This window comes from Patiria miniata, unplaced genomic scaffold (genome assembly GCF_015706575.1).
Source record: "Patiria miniata isolate m_02_andy unplaced genomic scaffold, ASM1570657v1 HiC_scaffold_17, whole genome shotgun sequence".
In the NCBI taxonomy this organism is placed as follows: domain Eukaryota; kingdom Metazoa; phylum Echinodermata; class Asteroidea; order Valvatida; family Asterinidae; genus Patiria; species Patiria miniata.
The window spans coordinates 1,319,742-1,336,118 of record NW_024037055.1 but is presented as its reverse complement, the minus strand read 5'-3'; the positions used below and the strand labels follow the sequence as shown (position 1 = coordinate 1,336,118).

At 37.9% G+C, this 16,377-nt stretch overlaps 1 protein-coding gene and 1 long non-coding RNA gene across 4 annotated transcripts in view; both read left to right on the top strand.

Moving 5' to 3' along the window:
- The window catches only part of LOC119723336 (myosin-VIIa-like), a 34,406-nt gene extending 28,811 nt beyond the window's left edge, over positions 1-5,595 (top strand). Inside the window, exons 38-43 of the mRNA XM_038193909.1 lie at positions 208-294; positions 770-1,062; positions 1,417-1,533; positions 1,723-1,806; positions 2,247-2,366; positions 2,764-5,595. Coding sequence (XP_038049837.1) covers positions 208-294; positions 770-1,062; positions 1,417-1,533; positions 1,723-1,806; positions 2,247-2,366; positions 2,764-2,850 — 788 coding nt within the window. The 3' untranslated portion in view covers positions 2,851-5,595. The remainder of the gene's footprint in view (positions 1-207; positions 295-769; positions 1,063-1,416; positions 1,534-1,722; positions 1,807-2,246; positions 2,367-2,763) is intronic.
- A 600-nt stretch (positions 5,596-6,195) lies between these two features.
- LOC119723335 lies at positions 6,196-15,245 on the top strand. Of its 3 annotated transcripts, none has more exons than XR_005270535.1 (6): positions 6,196-6,300; positions 9,059-9,216; positions 10,675-10,862; positions 13,065-13,163; positions 13,441-13,503; positions 14,546-15,245. It is a non-coding gene; the product is annotated as an uncharacterized LOC119723335 (long non-coding RNA). The 3 variants fall into 3 exon arrangements; XR_005270534.1 differs by having other exon boundaries at positions 13,047-13,163; XR_005270533.1 differs by lacking the exons at positions 6,196-6,300; positions 9,059-9,216; positions 10,675-10,862 and having other exon boundaries at positions 11,896-13,163.
- Positions 15,246-16,377: the final 1,132 nt, after the last annotated feature.

The following is a 16,377-nucleotide window of genomic DNA, read 5'->3' as shown; positions in this document are numbered from 1 at the left end:
TATTCTGTTTTTTTTTCCTCATTTTTCTCCACTATGGTCTGTGCCTAGTTCTGTCTCATTTTGCCAGAATGCCTCAATATTTGTTTGGCTTTAACCCTAAAGGACGGAGGACCATTCTTAACATTTGTATGTGGTTGAGCCTGAAGCATTATTTTGCTACATTGGATTACTTGTGTTGAAAGGTTTCTGTTTTGTTTTTTCCATTAGTTATTAGTGTACCAGAGGGCGACTTTTTCTTTGATTTTGTCCGCCATCTGACTGACTGGATCAGAAAAGCAAGGCCGAGCAGGGAAGGTAATTTATGAAAATGTCTGTCATCCTTTTAGGCAAGGGTGTAGATTTCTGAAAATGTCTGTCATGCTTTTAGGCAAGGGTGTAGATTTGGGGAGGCAGGTATGTTGATATATCCCCAGACTTTTTGATCAAGATTTTTGTGAGCACTTAACAAAGAAAAATGTAGTTGCAGTAAAATTGTGCATAAAGACGAGAGAATATCCAAGCCAGTCAAAACATAATTGCTTAGCCCATCCAGGAGTTAAATGGGCACCTGTGAGGGCAGAGATGGAGATTGTGATTGATTTTAGCTGATTTGTGCTGAAATTGCAGCATTTAGCTGTATACTCCCCAGGGAGCTAAGATTGTCTTTGAAATGTTTCACTGGCCCGATAATCAGTGGTAATAATAATGTATATTACTTTGATCTTAGTTTAAAGCACTCTATAAGTATCCATTAATATTGTTTATTTTGTCCTTTTCCACTATTCGCTAGGCACTTTGCCAGTCCTGACTTACCAGGTCTTCTTCATGAAGAAGCTCTGGACCAACACGGTCCCCGGCCGGGACCCAAATGCTGACGTCATTTTCCACTACCACCAAGAAATGCCCAAACTTCTGCGGGGCTACCACAGGGCTAGCAAGGAGGAGGCGGCCCAGCTGGCTGCGCTGCAGTACCGCGTACGCTTCAGCGACGACAAGTCAGAGTTCCAGAACATCCCGCGCATGATGAAGGAATTGTTACCGGCTGACATGATCCGCAGTATGTCCCCAGAAGACTGGAAGCGGGTACGTGATACGAAGCATCCCATTAAATTTGCGTTCCCATTACTCTTCGATAATGTGCTCCAATGTCCCTCCCAGAGGTCTCCCCCAACTCTCCCTTTTTAACCGTTGAGGGGGTACTTGTGCACGGAATCCATACCATGACGCATTTGAACATTATGCACAGCGAACAAATTTGGTGGCATGCAGAGCCTTTGGCTTGTAATTTACTCTGTCATCAGTTTTGATTGTCCTACCACCCTCCCCAAATTTTTGTTTCTCCAAGAAAAACCCTTAATCATTTTAATCACAAGAGGGCGATATTTCACTTAAACAGTTTACATGTTAAAGTGGTGCTATTTGTCCCGCTTTCTGTAGGCTATAGTTGCTGCATACAACAAACATTCGGGCAAGTCCAGAGATGAAGCCAAGATTGCGTTCCTCAAGATCGTTTACCGATGGCCAACTTTTGGTTCAGCTTTCTTCGAAGTCAGGGTAAGAAAAAATTATTCCCGTTAACCACATTTTGTTACTTTGTGAGATAATGCAAGATTGACACTTGCTACTTATAGGGATGACATGGGGGATGGGGGTGGGGAATGCAAAATCCATGAACAAATTTACAGAGGCTTCACACCAAAACCTCCATTTTACATCAGTATTTTTGTTTCTTCTTTTCAACAGCAAACCTCGGAGCCCACTATGCCGGAGATTCTCCTCATTGCAATCAACAAGCTTGGCGTCAACCTGATTGATCCGCGCAGCAAGGTAATAGCGTCCCCTTGTAATGGTGTCGGGCATGGGTGGTGGAAGCTGGCTTTGGGAGAGATCTGGAGTTTTTGTTTGAGGGGGGGGGGGGGAGTTTGTTTTTAGGAATTTAGTAGGCTAGCTTTGTGAAGTTTTAGCCAAGTTTTAGCTCCATCGGACAAAGTATTTTGTGGATATGATCATTAACCCTCCTAGTGGGAAGTTCAATTATCAGCAATATGTTAAACCCCTAAAACCCTGCAGGTCAGTTTCCATGAAGGGAAATGAAGTGCTAAATAACTGTGTCACACAGAGAGTCACTGCACACACAAAAACACTGTGGAGAGCAGTGAAGCATAACTGAATCTGCCTGCTTGCCCTGAGCTTAACCACACAAAAGATTTGTGATGGGGTTTGAAGTGCAAAACCTACTTTCTGTATTTCCTTTTCCTATTTTGCAGGAGACTCTGGCAACTTACCCTTTCACTAAAATTTCCAACTGGAGTAGCGGCAACACCTACTTCCATATGACCATCGGTAACCTGGTACGGGGCACCAAGCTACTCTGCGAAACATCCCTGGTAAGACAACTGTTGTTTTTCTTGGGAGGGGAAAGGGGGGGGGGGGGGATGTTGAATAAACCTACTTTTGCACTTTTTTAAGACTTGTATTTGATTGCACAATAGACCTATCCATTAAGACGCGCCCACTGCGAAAATGCAACATCAAATGCGTCTCTCTAGCGCTATACTGCATGTTCCAACCCCATGCGCCATACACGCATGTTGGACATTAGTCATGACTGTGATTGGTCAAAAGATCTTGGGGGCGGAGCTTAATGGATTGGTCTATTCAGCACACAGGAGCACTACCAAAATCTTCCTTGATTGTGAAAACTTGCAAATGCATAATAGCTGTGGTATGTGCAATTCAAAATTTGTTTCTAAAATTGGCTTGTTTTTCATTGTACTTATACAGGGTTACAAGATGGACGACCTTTTGACCTCTTACATCAGCCAGATGCTGACGAACATGAACAAGCAGAAAGCCAACAATCGCAAGTAAAAATATGTACAAACCTTTCCAAAAACTTCTTAACAGTACTGATAAGTGCAACATTCCATTCAAGTTACTATTTGCGGACAAGTACGGAGTAAATTTTCCCAAAAGACGTTTTTTTGTTTTGACTTTGCCTTCCTTTCTGACTCTGGAAAGATTTCAGAGCCTTTAATCTTAAAATTGAATATTGGTTGGTTGCATAAAGCCAAAGCTGAAACAAAGCCTACGTTTCGAAAGCACCACTTTTGAGAGCTTTGTGAAAAAGTTATGGTGCCAAGCCTGGAAACAAAAGGTGAAGTTTAAAAAATATCCCTGATCTGGCTTTAAGTTTATCAACCACTTTTGACATCTTTATCCAGGTTTATACCAAACTAAACAATTTCAACTGGTTCTGCCTAGTTCAAACCGGCTTAGATGTTCCACTGCAATATAGTACTTTTTGCAAACTGAACAGCATGATTTTTGTGATAATTAAGATTGGTTCAGATGTCACTTTGTCAATTTTTTTATAAGATTTGGTTGGTTAATTGGTATGTCTGAATGGAAGCTGTATTAAAAATGTATGCTTACAAAAAATGTTGTCGGGCTAAGCAGTCTATCTTACAGGAATGAATGGCCTCAGCCTTCAAATAAAGTTTCTGAAAATATGGATTTTTTTTAAAAATAAGTATTTTTTTTTGAAAAGTATTTTACAAAACAAAGTTAATAAAACACATCCAACAACATTGAATGTGGTATTTAGGGGCCATGCTGTCCTCTGTAAGTTTTGTAACTATTTTAAGTTTCAATCAATTAATATCTGGTTCCGGGAGAAATTTAAATTAGAATACAGTGAAGGGTATTTAGACATAAAACAAATGATCAGAGTGATCGAATTAGTCAGGTATTCAGAATCTTTATTGTTAAAATCATGTTATTTTTCTTGTACATGCATTGCATTGTTGATGTTTCTATGGTGAGTTTATGTCTCATTTGTTTCTTTTGATTTTTTTTTTGTTAAGAGAACTTTAGTTGTTTGATTTGAGCATGTAATTAGAAGCATGATTTTTGAGATGGGTGGTTCCCAATTTAAGTGGAGTAGAGATCTCAAAAGTAAAGGAGCAAAATTATAAAACCTAAACAGAATAAGAGGTTATTTTCCAGCAAATCTATTCATGACTTCAAATAACTAAATATTCTATCAAATTGATTGTCAGTTTTTCTTGTAATAACTATTTATTGAAATTCTTGTTTTAAAAAGTTTCTGTATTCAGCTACAGATGGTTTATCCATAAGAGACAGTTCTTTTGCAAAAGCTTTAAGAAAAGTTTACCCCATAAGTTCTTTTCAGTTTCATTTATTCCATTTCTATTCCTAATATGCAAAGATTTAATTTTTCCTCGATTTTTTGTTTTGTTGGATTTCACCATAATGTGCCTCAAGTATAATTTTTGTATCAAAGGAATGAGAAATAATCGCATTCACATGCAAGAAAGAACCCGAAAAAGTTTCTGTATTTGCCATTTTTGATGCAATATGTTATGTACACGTATTCAGAAAAATATATTTTAGGTACTGGGGTACCTATGCCACTAATTATGGCCAATCATTGTATATGCCTTTAAAAACTCATATTTCCTTCAGTAGTAATTTGTGTCACTTCTTTTAACTTTTATGCATTTTTTTTATACAGAACATGAAACGGTTGTTAAACTGTATCCAAATCATTGTATTCATAACTAAAATGTGGGCATTTACAGGTAGTCAGGGAACCGAGTACCCTATTGAATTAAAACACAATACTCTTAAAAGACAGGCTTATCAAAACTCAAAAAGACAAAACCCACAACTCCAGTCCTCAATAAAAACTTAACAGTGTGTGGATATCGGCGGTTTTTGAAGGGCTTGATAACTGTAATTTTCGCAAGCACCATCTGTCAATCTGTTAAAATGCTTGGGTACCTAGTTCCAAACCAACCCATAGAAAAGGTCAAAGAAAATTCTCCCAAATTCTGTCGAACATTACTGTGTGTAATTTTGGAAAACAAACATTTTCAGTTACTTCTAGAACGTATGTCGTCTTTGCAAATTTGAAAGGTTAAAGCTAGTGCAGGTTTTATTGTAACATCGAGAGTATTAGGTAATTGTCTACCCAAACTTAACTTTACATACTGATTGTATTCACAAGCTACAAGTGGTTAAATTAGGTTTTATACAAGTACATGAGAACTATTTCGATATTTTTTCACCTGAATTTTATGTAAAGTATATTCAGCATGAAATTCAGAAAAGCTACAGACATTCAGAAGATTTTCAATTTTAGAGATCGTGTGAATTAATATCCTATCATACAACTGGGAAAGTTTGTATTCATTTTGGTATTAAAAAAATCAGGGTTGTATGAATAAAATAATATAAGTAGTCTACTTATCAATGTGTACTTATGATAGACAAATTTGTATATTAGCTCCATTTCAAATCATTGCTGCCTTTTGAAAAAAGAGAAATGTTCATGTTTTGGGGAAAGTTTGTGTATATTTATGCTATTTCTATTTTATGCTTTTTTGATAAATAGCTATCGTGAAAATAAGTGGATTAATTATAGTGCCTTTGATATCAGTTATTCTTATACAGTAATTTCATAGATTAACTTTTGTGATGATTTTTTCTTCTTTTTCTAATGGATTCAAGAGTTTCTGATGATTAGATGTAGAAATGGATTTGATTTGATGAGAGAGGCGAAATAAAATATATACTTATACTTACCAAGAATAAGTTTGCTTTGATATTGTTTTGTATTACCGGCCGTCTGGACTGAAATAGACACAAGTCATGGAAACACTTAAATAACGCCTTGAAGCAAATTAACACCTTCCATTTCCCAGCAAAGCACGATTGAGTGGACAGCTATTCAACCGCCTGGCTAGTATAGTAACCCAACAAGCTGACCAAGTCCCAATTTCCTACCCCAGACCCAAGGCCTCCACCCCTAGGGTTACGTCTAGTCTCAGAACAACCTAAGGGTTTTAACTATCAGAGTTCTCACTTTATTTTAATGAACTTCCAACACTTCAAATCATAAGGGGATAAACTTTAATTTTGATTGGTTGAAAAACACATTCATGTAAAAAGGCTTATGAAAACATCAGCTGCCGTTTCCAAAACAAAAGAGGACAATCTTTTCCAAGCCCACCTGCAATATTTTTGGGTTCAAGTATGCGACCGAAAAGAAATACCCAGATCATTTGCATAAAAAAGCTCATGGAAAGACACATTCCAGTCGCTACATCCTATTTTTAAACAGTGCATTTAAAATCCCAATGTGTTGTCATGCTACTGATCGGGCGACCGGCGTGAACAATAGGCAGAGCCCCCCTAAAGAGCGGCTGCGCACGTGGTGTGCGTTTCGCATTCGTTTCTTCGCGGGCACCAAAATGGCGGAGTTTCGTCGAGGAGGGAATGTTCCGAGTTGTCCAAGTAAGTTGCCGTTTTTTAACCTGACACTTAACAGTTATGCTACCATAAATAATACCAAAATCCTGTGATTACACTCTGGCCACTTTTTGAGGGAATTTTAGAGGCGTAGCCTATTTTGTTCGTATAAGAGGAAAAAGGAAAAACTTCAGGAGGGAGAAATTTCAGCACGGCTACTTTGCTTTGGACTAGCCCCATAAATGTGGCCCATTTACTGGACTGCCTCCGTAAATATAGGCCACACATACAAATGTACAAAAACGTGTCGCACTTTGCCAAATTTTGATTTTCACATTTAGGCTTAGTTTGTAGGGTTTTTTTTGCTTTAGAAGCATACTCACCCTCTTTATAGGCTAATCAGAAAGTGCTGCCTTTTTCAGATGTCCATTTTTCGTGAAATTTCCAGATACATTTGCACACGTTTGTGTATTAAAATTGCAACATGAAATTTCACAAACATTAGACATCTGAAAAAAGCAGCACTTTCTGATTAGCCTATAAAGAGGGTGAGAATGCTTCTAAAGCCAAAAAAACCTACAAAGTAAGCCTAAATGTGAAAATCATAATTTGGCAAAGTGCGACATGTTTTTGTACATGTGGATGTGTGGCCTATGTTTACGGATGCAGTCCAGTAAATAGGCCACATTTATGGGGCTAGCTTTGGACGTGACTGGCTGTAGCCCCATATTTGGCCAATTTACTGGACTACCTCTGTAAATAAGGGCCACACTTGGAAAATGTACCTGAAAATGTAGAACGTAATTGTTAAATTTTGATTTTCACATTTAGACTACATGTATATTTTGTAGTTTATTTACGCTTTTATAGAAGCACACTCACACTCTTAATTAAAATCCGGCCTTTCTCACTCTCGGACGTCTATTTTTCATGGGAAAAAATGTTGCAATCTGACGCAACTTTTTTCTTTATATATCATCTCAATGAAGGTCAGTCATTGCGAAAATGACAAGACATGAATCTGGGACTAAGAAACATTTCCAATTTTGTTGGGAAATACTTAAATTTTTTTCTACATTTACATGGGCGTCGCGAGGGGGGGGGGGGCAAGGGGGGTCACTTGCCCCACCCCCCCCTGGAAAAGCCAAAAAAGAAAAGAAAAAAAAAAGAAGAAAAAAGAAAGAAAAAGAGGCGCGAAGACAAAGTGGTGTAAATTTAATGATAAATCGAGAATGTGTTGAGAAATACAAGCCTTTTTTGGCAAAAATTGTTTTTGCCCCCCTCTAGAAAAAATCCTGGAGACGCCCATGTACATTTACATGTTCCAAGTGTGGCCCTTATTTTCGGAGATATAGTAAATTTGCCACATTTATGGGGCTAGACTGGCTGGCGTGGCTTTGTACAAATTTGTTTGGGATATATGCGTGGCTTTGTACAATTTTTTGGGGGATATATGCGCAGACATTCTCTTGAAATAAATAAACATGGGGTTGTATCAACAGAAATAATTCCATACATGGACATCACTAATTTTCCCCCGGAGTGACATATCAGCCATCAGAAAGTGGCAACGTGTCCTCAAAATTCAAATTTAGCAGGGAAAGCATTAAAGCATTTACTGAGAAAACACTAGGATTTTTTTTCCAGGCATGGAATTATTTTTTTTGGGGGGGGGGGGGGGGTTGAGGACACCAAAATAATAATTTCCAATTAAACCAAACTTCCACTAAATCTAGGCCTGCACCAGCCCCATAAATGTGGCGCAAATAAAGGTTGAATTTGATATACTGATTTAAAAAGCATTCGGCACAAAAATGCGAGCCATATAATTTCTGGGAAAGAATTTGTCCAAATAACTTGGACCCTACAAATCGTCTTCAAGTTTTTTGATATTGGAAAACTATCACCAGACCATTTCCCAATGTTAAAAGGCGAGGGTCAAAGTTACTCGGATTAGGAAAGAATCAGGGAAAGAATGTTGTATCCTGACGCCACTTGTTTCATCATATGTATCTCAATAAAGGTCAGTCATTGAAAAATGTTGAAAAGGCATGAATCTGGAACTGAGAAACATTTCTAATTTGTTTAGCAAATACCTTGAGAATGTTCTTGACTCTCAATAGAGTATGTACACAATCTAATAATTAAGTGGCGTCTGTATACTTCATTCTTTCCAACCCTACCCCCTATCTAGCCCCATAATGTAGCTTAAATACTTGACTATGGGCTTCTACTTAATGTGAGCCATATGATGCTGATAGCTACGTACGGTGAAAAGTTGATTTTGAGGAAATCAAAATAGGTACTTTTTTTTCACTTGATATTCACCATAGAATGTATACCATTCACCGTAGAATATAGTTAATAGTCAGGAAAAAATGAACTCTGTATCTGTAAGTGTCTTATTTTCGGGCGAAATTTGCAGTGAGTTCGTCCAAACAAGATTGCACTTGACCTTCTGATTTTCCCTGGTTATTAACCAGGTAAATATCTTCCACAGTCAATATCCAGTGAAATTATAGTGAAGAAGAAGTCCAGCATTTGAGCCACAGTTATGGGGCTAGGCCCACCCCTAATCTACTCAGTCACAAACTTACAGTATGACCTTTCTCAAACAAAATGATTGAATTCTCATTCGATGTACATTTGTAGCTGACCCATGTTACACAACTTTTTCCCAAACAAAACCAAAATTCAAAACCAAATACTCAATTTTCTCGCAACCAAACAATCCCTTCAATTCACTATTGAGCAATTACTTTTGAGATTGTATATGCTAATTTGTGTCCCTTTGTTACAACAGCACAACTTGACAGAGGTTTTGACAGCTCAAGTACTGAAGTAGAGGCCTGAGGACAAGATTCTTGCAGTGGTGAAGATGCACAGTACCCCTGGTTTGCAAGAAATGACAGAACTGACGGGGGTAGAGGACTACAGGACCGTTAATGGAAGCAAGTACCGGTAAGTACTAGTGTATTATACATCACAACTCCAATTTCAACCTAACTCCCTAGGGGGTATACATGCTAAATCGTATTGAAATTGGTGGATTCAGGACTGTTATGGGTTATTAAATTAATCAAAATGATATAGATATATGATATAAGGTTAAAGAAGTAGTGCTCCTTTTTTTTTTTTTTTTTTTTTTTTAAACAACTATAGACCAAAACAGCTCTGTAAAAGTTTATTCAGGGAAAGTTCAAAGTAATTTTTGAGAACCAGTATATGTCTTGAGTGTTTTTGAAAATCATGCTGAGTTTTGGTCAGTTCAGATTTTTATTTTAAAATTCCTTCCTTCCCACAATTGACAAGTTACTCTGTGACTACCTGGTGCACACCACTCAGATTTTTGTTAGTTCCAAAACACGATAAATTTCATTTTGTTACGTTTTAGAATCCCACACTTGCCTGGTTGCCCAAAGTCAGTTTTGACGGCTGTTATGTAGTTAAACACAATTTATGAATATGTTGAAAAATGTGTTTTAGAAACGGCTGTTTTACTATAAATGTTATAAACCTGCACTACTTCCAATTTTTAAAGCTACAGTCCATCACTTGCAGCTGTCCAAAAAGTGACGTAATTATTGTTGAAATTCATACTTTGGTTTAGGGCTCCCCTCAAAAATAGTTCTGCTTCTTTTTGGCCATTTTTTTTATGTATGATCATAAAGGCGTCTGCATGTGGTCGAGGGTAAAAGGTAGAAATCGATGGTTTGGGGGTTTTTTTCTTAATTTTTCCATAAAAAAAATTGGGAAGGGGCTGTGAGAAGAGGGTAGGTAGGGAAACCGGAAGCCATTTTTTTGGCCTTAAAGATAGTAATGGGTCTAAACTCCCTGTGAAATTATTCTTTCTGGCAAGCTCTCAATTTGAAGAAAACAGTGAAAGAAGGCCTTTTCGTTGTTCGTAGTATTTTTTTTAATTTGGTGAAGCGTGTGCAAGCCTTGACACGACACACACATAATTACACTATACTATAATTTGTCAGTTCAGTGCGGGACATCGCGTAGCTGCAATCTGCTCAGTGAGAACGTGTCTCGTGTGCTGAATTCAGGCCCAATTCAAAACATGACACAGCAACTTTTGATTTGAAATTAAGATCCTATACATTGTTTTTTCCCCTAGAATATACAGCATTCACTGAGCTAAAACTTCATCAGGTTAGCTTTTAAGCACCTTCTTTACATTTTCAGCACTTTTTGTTGCTTCAAATGAACATAATGCACAAATTACAAATTATGGGCTGTACCTTTAAATCGATATAAACATTTTGGAAATAGACTCTTCAATTTCTGATGATTAATAAACAAGTTTAGATTTTATCAGATCCAACTTCCAGTCCATGCCCCTTCATCCCAAACTCACCTTTATTGCCTTCAAACTCAACCATGTTTTCATTTTGTTTTTATTCATTTCATCAGAATGAAACAAGACACAAGCAAGCAAGCAAGTGAAGCAAGCACGTGGTCAGCGAGATGTGTTCACTAAGGTAGGACTGACCCTTTGTTTCAGCCGTTAGCGCTCAAATTGAGCCAGTGAACACCCAAGACCCAGGAACTCAAGACCCAAGTACAGTTTGCAAGTGGAGTCGTTCGTTGGATTATACAGAGTGAGTCAGAAACCTTTACTTTGTATTTTCAATCCAAGCAAACTTGAATCTTCCATGCTAAATTGGTCAATCTCACAGTGACAGCAGTGCAGTATTATAATGCAAAGCAAAAATTGCGCAGTGTGGATTAAATTCAGATATCTCGTGTGCATTTCACTACTTTACATATCATTGCTACAATTCACTTTTTTTGCCTTATGATCATATTGCATATTTCTATTTTTTGTTCACTTGGTTGGTCAAGTTTGCTTGGCTCTATGTGTTTGTGATGCGCAGGTTGGTGGTGGTAGGTGTTGTGATTGTGCAGGGTGGTGGTTTCTCCGCAGGTCATCGGCTCAAATTGAGCACGTTGCAAGAATTCAAGTTAAAGGACTAGGGATCTGCTTTATCCCGATGTCCTCGAGGATCAAGATGGATTATGGGATCTGTTTATCCCTACATCCCAAGGCAAGACCAGCAGGGCTATGGGATCTTCTTTATCCCTGTGCCCATCCAGTGGCGGATCTTGGGTGGCAGTCGGAGGGGGATATACATCAGCTCCTTGGGGAGTAAATGCAATTTTTTCTGAAGTTAGGAAACTTAACTCCTTGGTGGAGATCACAAAAGTGCCATGGGTTGGCATAGACACACCCCCTTCCTTGACGTTATTAACTTGAAAAATCATCACTGGTATTTGTGCCAGCTATGCTGTTTTCTCAGCTTGGAATAAATGAAAACATTTGTCTACTCCTAAATGAAGAGGAGCAACTGGGGGAAATTACAATAAGCATGAAGGAACTTTATGTATGGTTTATGTATATTGGGTATAAGTTAGTTAAGGAAACTTGCCCCTGGATCCGTCGCTGCTGCAAGGCTCCACTAAACTTCAAATTATCTTGTGCACTGCCTTTAGGGCATAAACATGTACTTCCATAGGGACAATTTTTTTTTTAAATTTTGATCAACAATACGTGAAATGATCAGTTTCACTTTATAAATAGGTTTTTTTTCTCTTAGTTCAGGGGATCTGCTATATCCCGCTGAGAACTTATTAAGGCTATGGGATCTCCTATATCCCTATGCCGTTAGGGCTTAGGTGGGTGCGGTGGTATCGATTACTAATTGGAGTCTGACTGGGTGCTTCAATTGAGGTGCGGCGAAAATCCAGCACAGATTCAAGGGGCGAGTTGCGTCCGCGTGGCAGGTCCGCCTTCCACGTGGGGCGTGGGTCCTACGCAGCGGCCTGGAAACCCTAGGATGCCGTGCCATAAAGGAGCAGGTAGTGCGTCCCTCTTTATAGGGGCGTGGCCCTGTATTCACAGCCGGCAAACGCTGCTACTTCCTATCAGACCGCATGAACCCGTAATGGGGGATGGACTTAGGGGGGCACGCATATAGGTTAGGGTGCTTTCCTGGTCCTTCGGGGCTGGGCGGGCGGACCGGACAGTCGATAACTGTGTCTGGCCCTCCGGGGCCTACCTTTTATCCAGCAATGGGCCTGACGATACTGAAAGCGTGTTGGGGCTGGTATCCTGGGACCTTCTCGTGGTGGCCCTGTTTAAACAGACCTTACCAGGATATTTGACCTGCTCAGTGAACATGAATCACAGAGTTACTTTGTCTTTTTTTTTTTAATAGATACTGGTTGTTTTAGATCTTAACCAGTTGATTGTAAATTTTCAGGCTTTGCAAACCTGTTTTTCCCCCAAAAATTTGTTGTTTCAACCCCCCCAAACCCCAGCATATTATAGAACTCATATGAAAATAAAAGATCCTTTTTGCATCACTCTGAGTAGTGTTGACTGAGCAGATTGTTAGTGGCCTAGGCTGCATGTAAAACGTTTATAACCCTAAAACTCTTAAATTTTCACAGGATTGAGAAAATTGTATATTCATTGAATGACTGGAAATTGTGGCAGCAATTTGTAAGTCATGTTTAACATGCAAACATTGCAATCAGTAAGGATCTCATAAATTGCTAATCTATCTGTCCAGGACTGCACATGTGTAGGGCTTCATCTTTACCTTAAAAAAAAAAGAACTTTTCAAAAAGAAATGTTTAGACATTTATTTAAAGTTAATTTGATATACAGTTCAAGGCAATATATGTACTGCATCTGTAAAATGACTTGTGGCTCAAAATGAAAGAAAACAAATCAAGCATGCTTGATGATGTGTGATGAATGATGAATAATGCTCTGACAGTTTTGTATATTGATTAAGGTTCCCCTCGGTTTACACCTTGAATGCTGGAAGTGCAGGCTGCAGGAATTTGAAGAAGAAGCAACTACCACCGAAGATAACTCATTCATCTTAGACATGGTGAGTAAATGACTAGCTCTCCATGCTCTTAGAAACGGTTCATTTCTGCTACTTTGCCTTGGAGGGGTGTTATGAACCTACAAAGTTTGAAATTTGAAACACTTGACTAATTTGACTTTTTGTCTTATGTAATGTACATGTACACCATTTAAGCAAAGAAAATATTGCTTGTGAACATAAACTTGTCCCAAATGGGTAGTATTTGTGTTTGAAAACTTGTAATATGATGTTGTTAATTAATATTGATATTTGTTGATTTGTTTTGGTAATTTACCAGTTTTATCAATGGACAGTCGTCACGCCAGACAGGCAGGGCACAGGACTGCATGTTAGCTCTGAGGTAATTTCACTTGAGGTCATTTTTTTATGGATATACTAAGGGAATAAATGTGTGCTCCGGAGGTTTTTATCACTCTGTTTAATACCACTTAGAGTCTGGGTGCTGATAATTACCCGAGCCGGAGGCGAGGGTAATTATCAGCACCCAGACTCTAAGTGGTATTAAACAGAGTGATAAATACCGACGGAGTACATATTTATTCCCATTCATAAATACCTTTTCGGTAAAAAAAAATCATATAATTCGTTCAAAACATCCCGATTTTGTTAAACAAATTCACTTTATGCTTTTTGAATCATCCCTCCTGCAAAATAATGGAGTGTTCAGCTGGCGAGTAAGATGAAAACAACCCTTTTATGGAGATTGACGCGCGCGTATCATGTTCTATGCGATGTCGCGCAGAACGCACCTGGCGCGTTGCGTTTTGAATTTAGAACTATAAAATTCTAACTCCCTGGTAGTGTTGCGCATGCCTACGTGAGGATTGTGAACGTTCAACCAATGAAACGATAAGAGGCACTGGATTTTTAGGAGTCCACATTTTATTGTGACACTGGAAAAGTGTTTAAGACCAGCTAGCCATGTCTTTATCATCCGTTTAATACCGGCCACGTGACGGGCTCTCGACCAATAGGAATGGCTAAACTGTCTGAGGTATTTATGAATACTCATTTTTGAATTGCTCTGACAAAACCAGACGATCGGTCCTTTCCCAATCACCCTCTATTATTTAGCAACAAAATAGTTTTGGAATTAGAAAAAAAACCTGTTCTCTTTATTTGTTGCAATATTTGACTTACAGATGTTGCTTTAAGTTCAGCACACGGAAGGTGTTTATGAACTCTTCATCCCCCCCATCTCCATTTTTTTCAGGTTTTGCAAAGTTTGCAAATTTCACAAAATATTGTCCGCAAAATCCACTGAGATAATTCTAGTTCCGAATATGGGCCAATTGAACAAAATATATTTGATCTTAGTTCTGTAGTTAAGTTTGAGATTTGTTTGACTTAAAATAAGTTTTCTCTTTTGTTCTTCTTCGAAGGTAACTGATGACGTTGATAGAATTTGAAGGTTCTACCGTAGGATGTTTACTATGGAACACACACTGGATGCAGAGAACACTGATGTATCACCATGACAACGCCAAACCAGGACCCTCCAGTTTAAAACAGTAGTGTAAAATATGAACAGGAAACTTCGCAACAAAATGTTGCAAAATTCTTGTAAGTTGACATTTCAACATGGCATGGCTTGGAACTTGTTTGATCCCACTTAAAATGGAAAGCTTTTTGTGATTTTACCGTGATAGCGATTTCTCTTCATGCAGACAATTTGAAGAATTCTACTCTTATTGATGTAATGTTGGGATATTTCTTATTCTAATATAAAAGTACTTCTGATGCTGCCTAGTATTTCCTTTTGGTATTCTACCTTTCTATTTCTAAACATTCAGTTCTAACTTTTAAGGATTTTTTTTTCACTGATTATTCATCTCAGTCTTAATACTCTGTAGTGTTTTGGGTTAGAGAAAGTATATATTCTCATTATTGTCAGTCAACTCGTCACTTTTGTTGAAATATGATGCAACAATTTTTTTGTCTGCCATTAAACCTTTTGTAAAAATATTTGGTGAAATACTTGTCGAGCTTTGTTTTTTTTTTAGTGATTTTAGCTTTTGTTTTTCAATAAAGCTTAAATAAGTCTGTGTTTGAACTGAAAATAAATGTCTCATTTTGTCAGTTTTGTAATTCCGTTTCAGACCACTGAATATTTTGAAGAGATGAACAAAAGGAGTCGATTTTTTTGAGCCAAAAAATTTAAATCTGTTGACTGATTTAACCTGAGATTTTCTTCAAAACTTTTATTTTGAAAAGCCAATCTGTCCAGAAATTGAAATGAAATGTGTTCTAGGGTCCCTAAGGCATCTTTCGTACAAGTTTGAAGCAATTTCATTTTTTGGCCAAAATCAAGAAAAAAACAAGGGGTTAGCCTTACATTTTTAATGAAATTTGGGCAAAAATTGACTTTTTTCTAAACAATGCAGAAAAATCCTTTGGCGGTAAGAGGAGCACCCAAATTAAATGGGAATGTGTTCTAGGATCCCTTACACATCTTTCCTGCGAGTTTGAAGCAATTTCATTTTTTGGCCAAAATCAAGAAAAAAACAAGGGGTTAGCCTTGCATTTTTAATAAAATTTGGGCAAAAATTGATTTTTTTCTAAACAATGCAGAAAATCCTTTGGCAGTAAGAGGAGCACCCAAATTAAATGGGAATGTGTTCTAGGGTCCCTTACGTATCTTTCCTGCAAGTTTGAAGCAATTTTATTTTTGGCCAAAATCGAAGAAAAAACAAGGGGTTAGCCTTACATTTTTAATGAAAATTGGGCAAAAATTGACTTTTTTCTAAACAATGCAGAAAATCCTTAGGCGGTAAGAGGAGCACCCAAATTAAATGGAAATGTGTTCTAGGGTCCCTTACGCATCTTTCCTGCAAGTTTAAAGCAATTTCATTTTTTGGCCAAAATCAAAAAAAAACAAGGGGTTAGCCTTACATTTTTAATGAAAATTGGGCAAAAATTGACTTTTCTCTAAACAATGCAGAAAATCCTTTGGCGGTAAGAAGAACGCCCCAATTAAATGGGAATGTGTTCTAGGATCCCCTGGGCATCTTTCCTGCAAGTTTAAAGCAATTTCATTTTTTGGCCAAAATCGAAAAAAAACCAAGGGGTTAGCCTTACATTTTTAATGAAATTTGGGCAAAAATTGACTTTTTTCTAAACAATGCAGAAAATCCTTTGGCAGTAAGAGGAGCACCCAAATTAAATGGGAATGTGTTCTAGGGTCCCTTACGTATCTTTCCTGCAAGTTTGAATC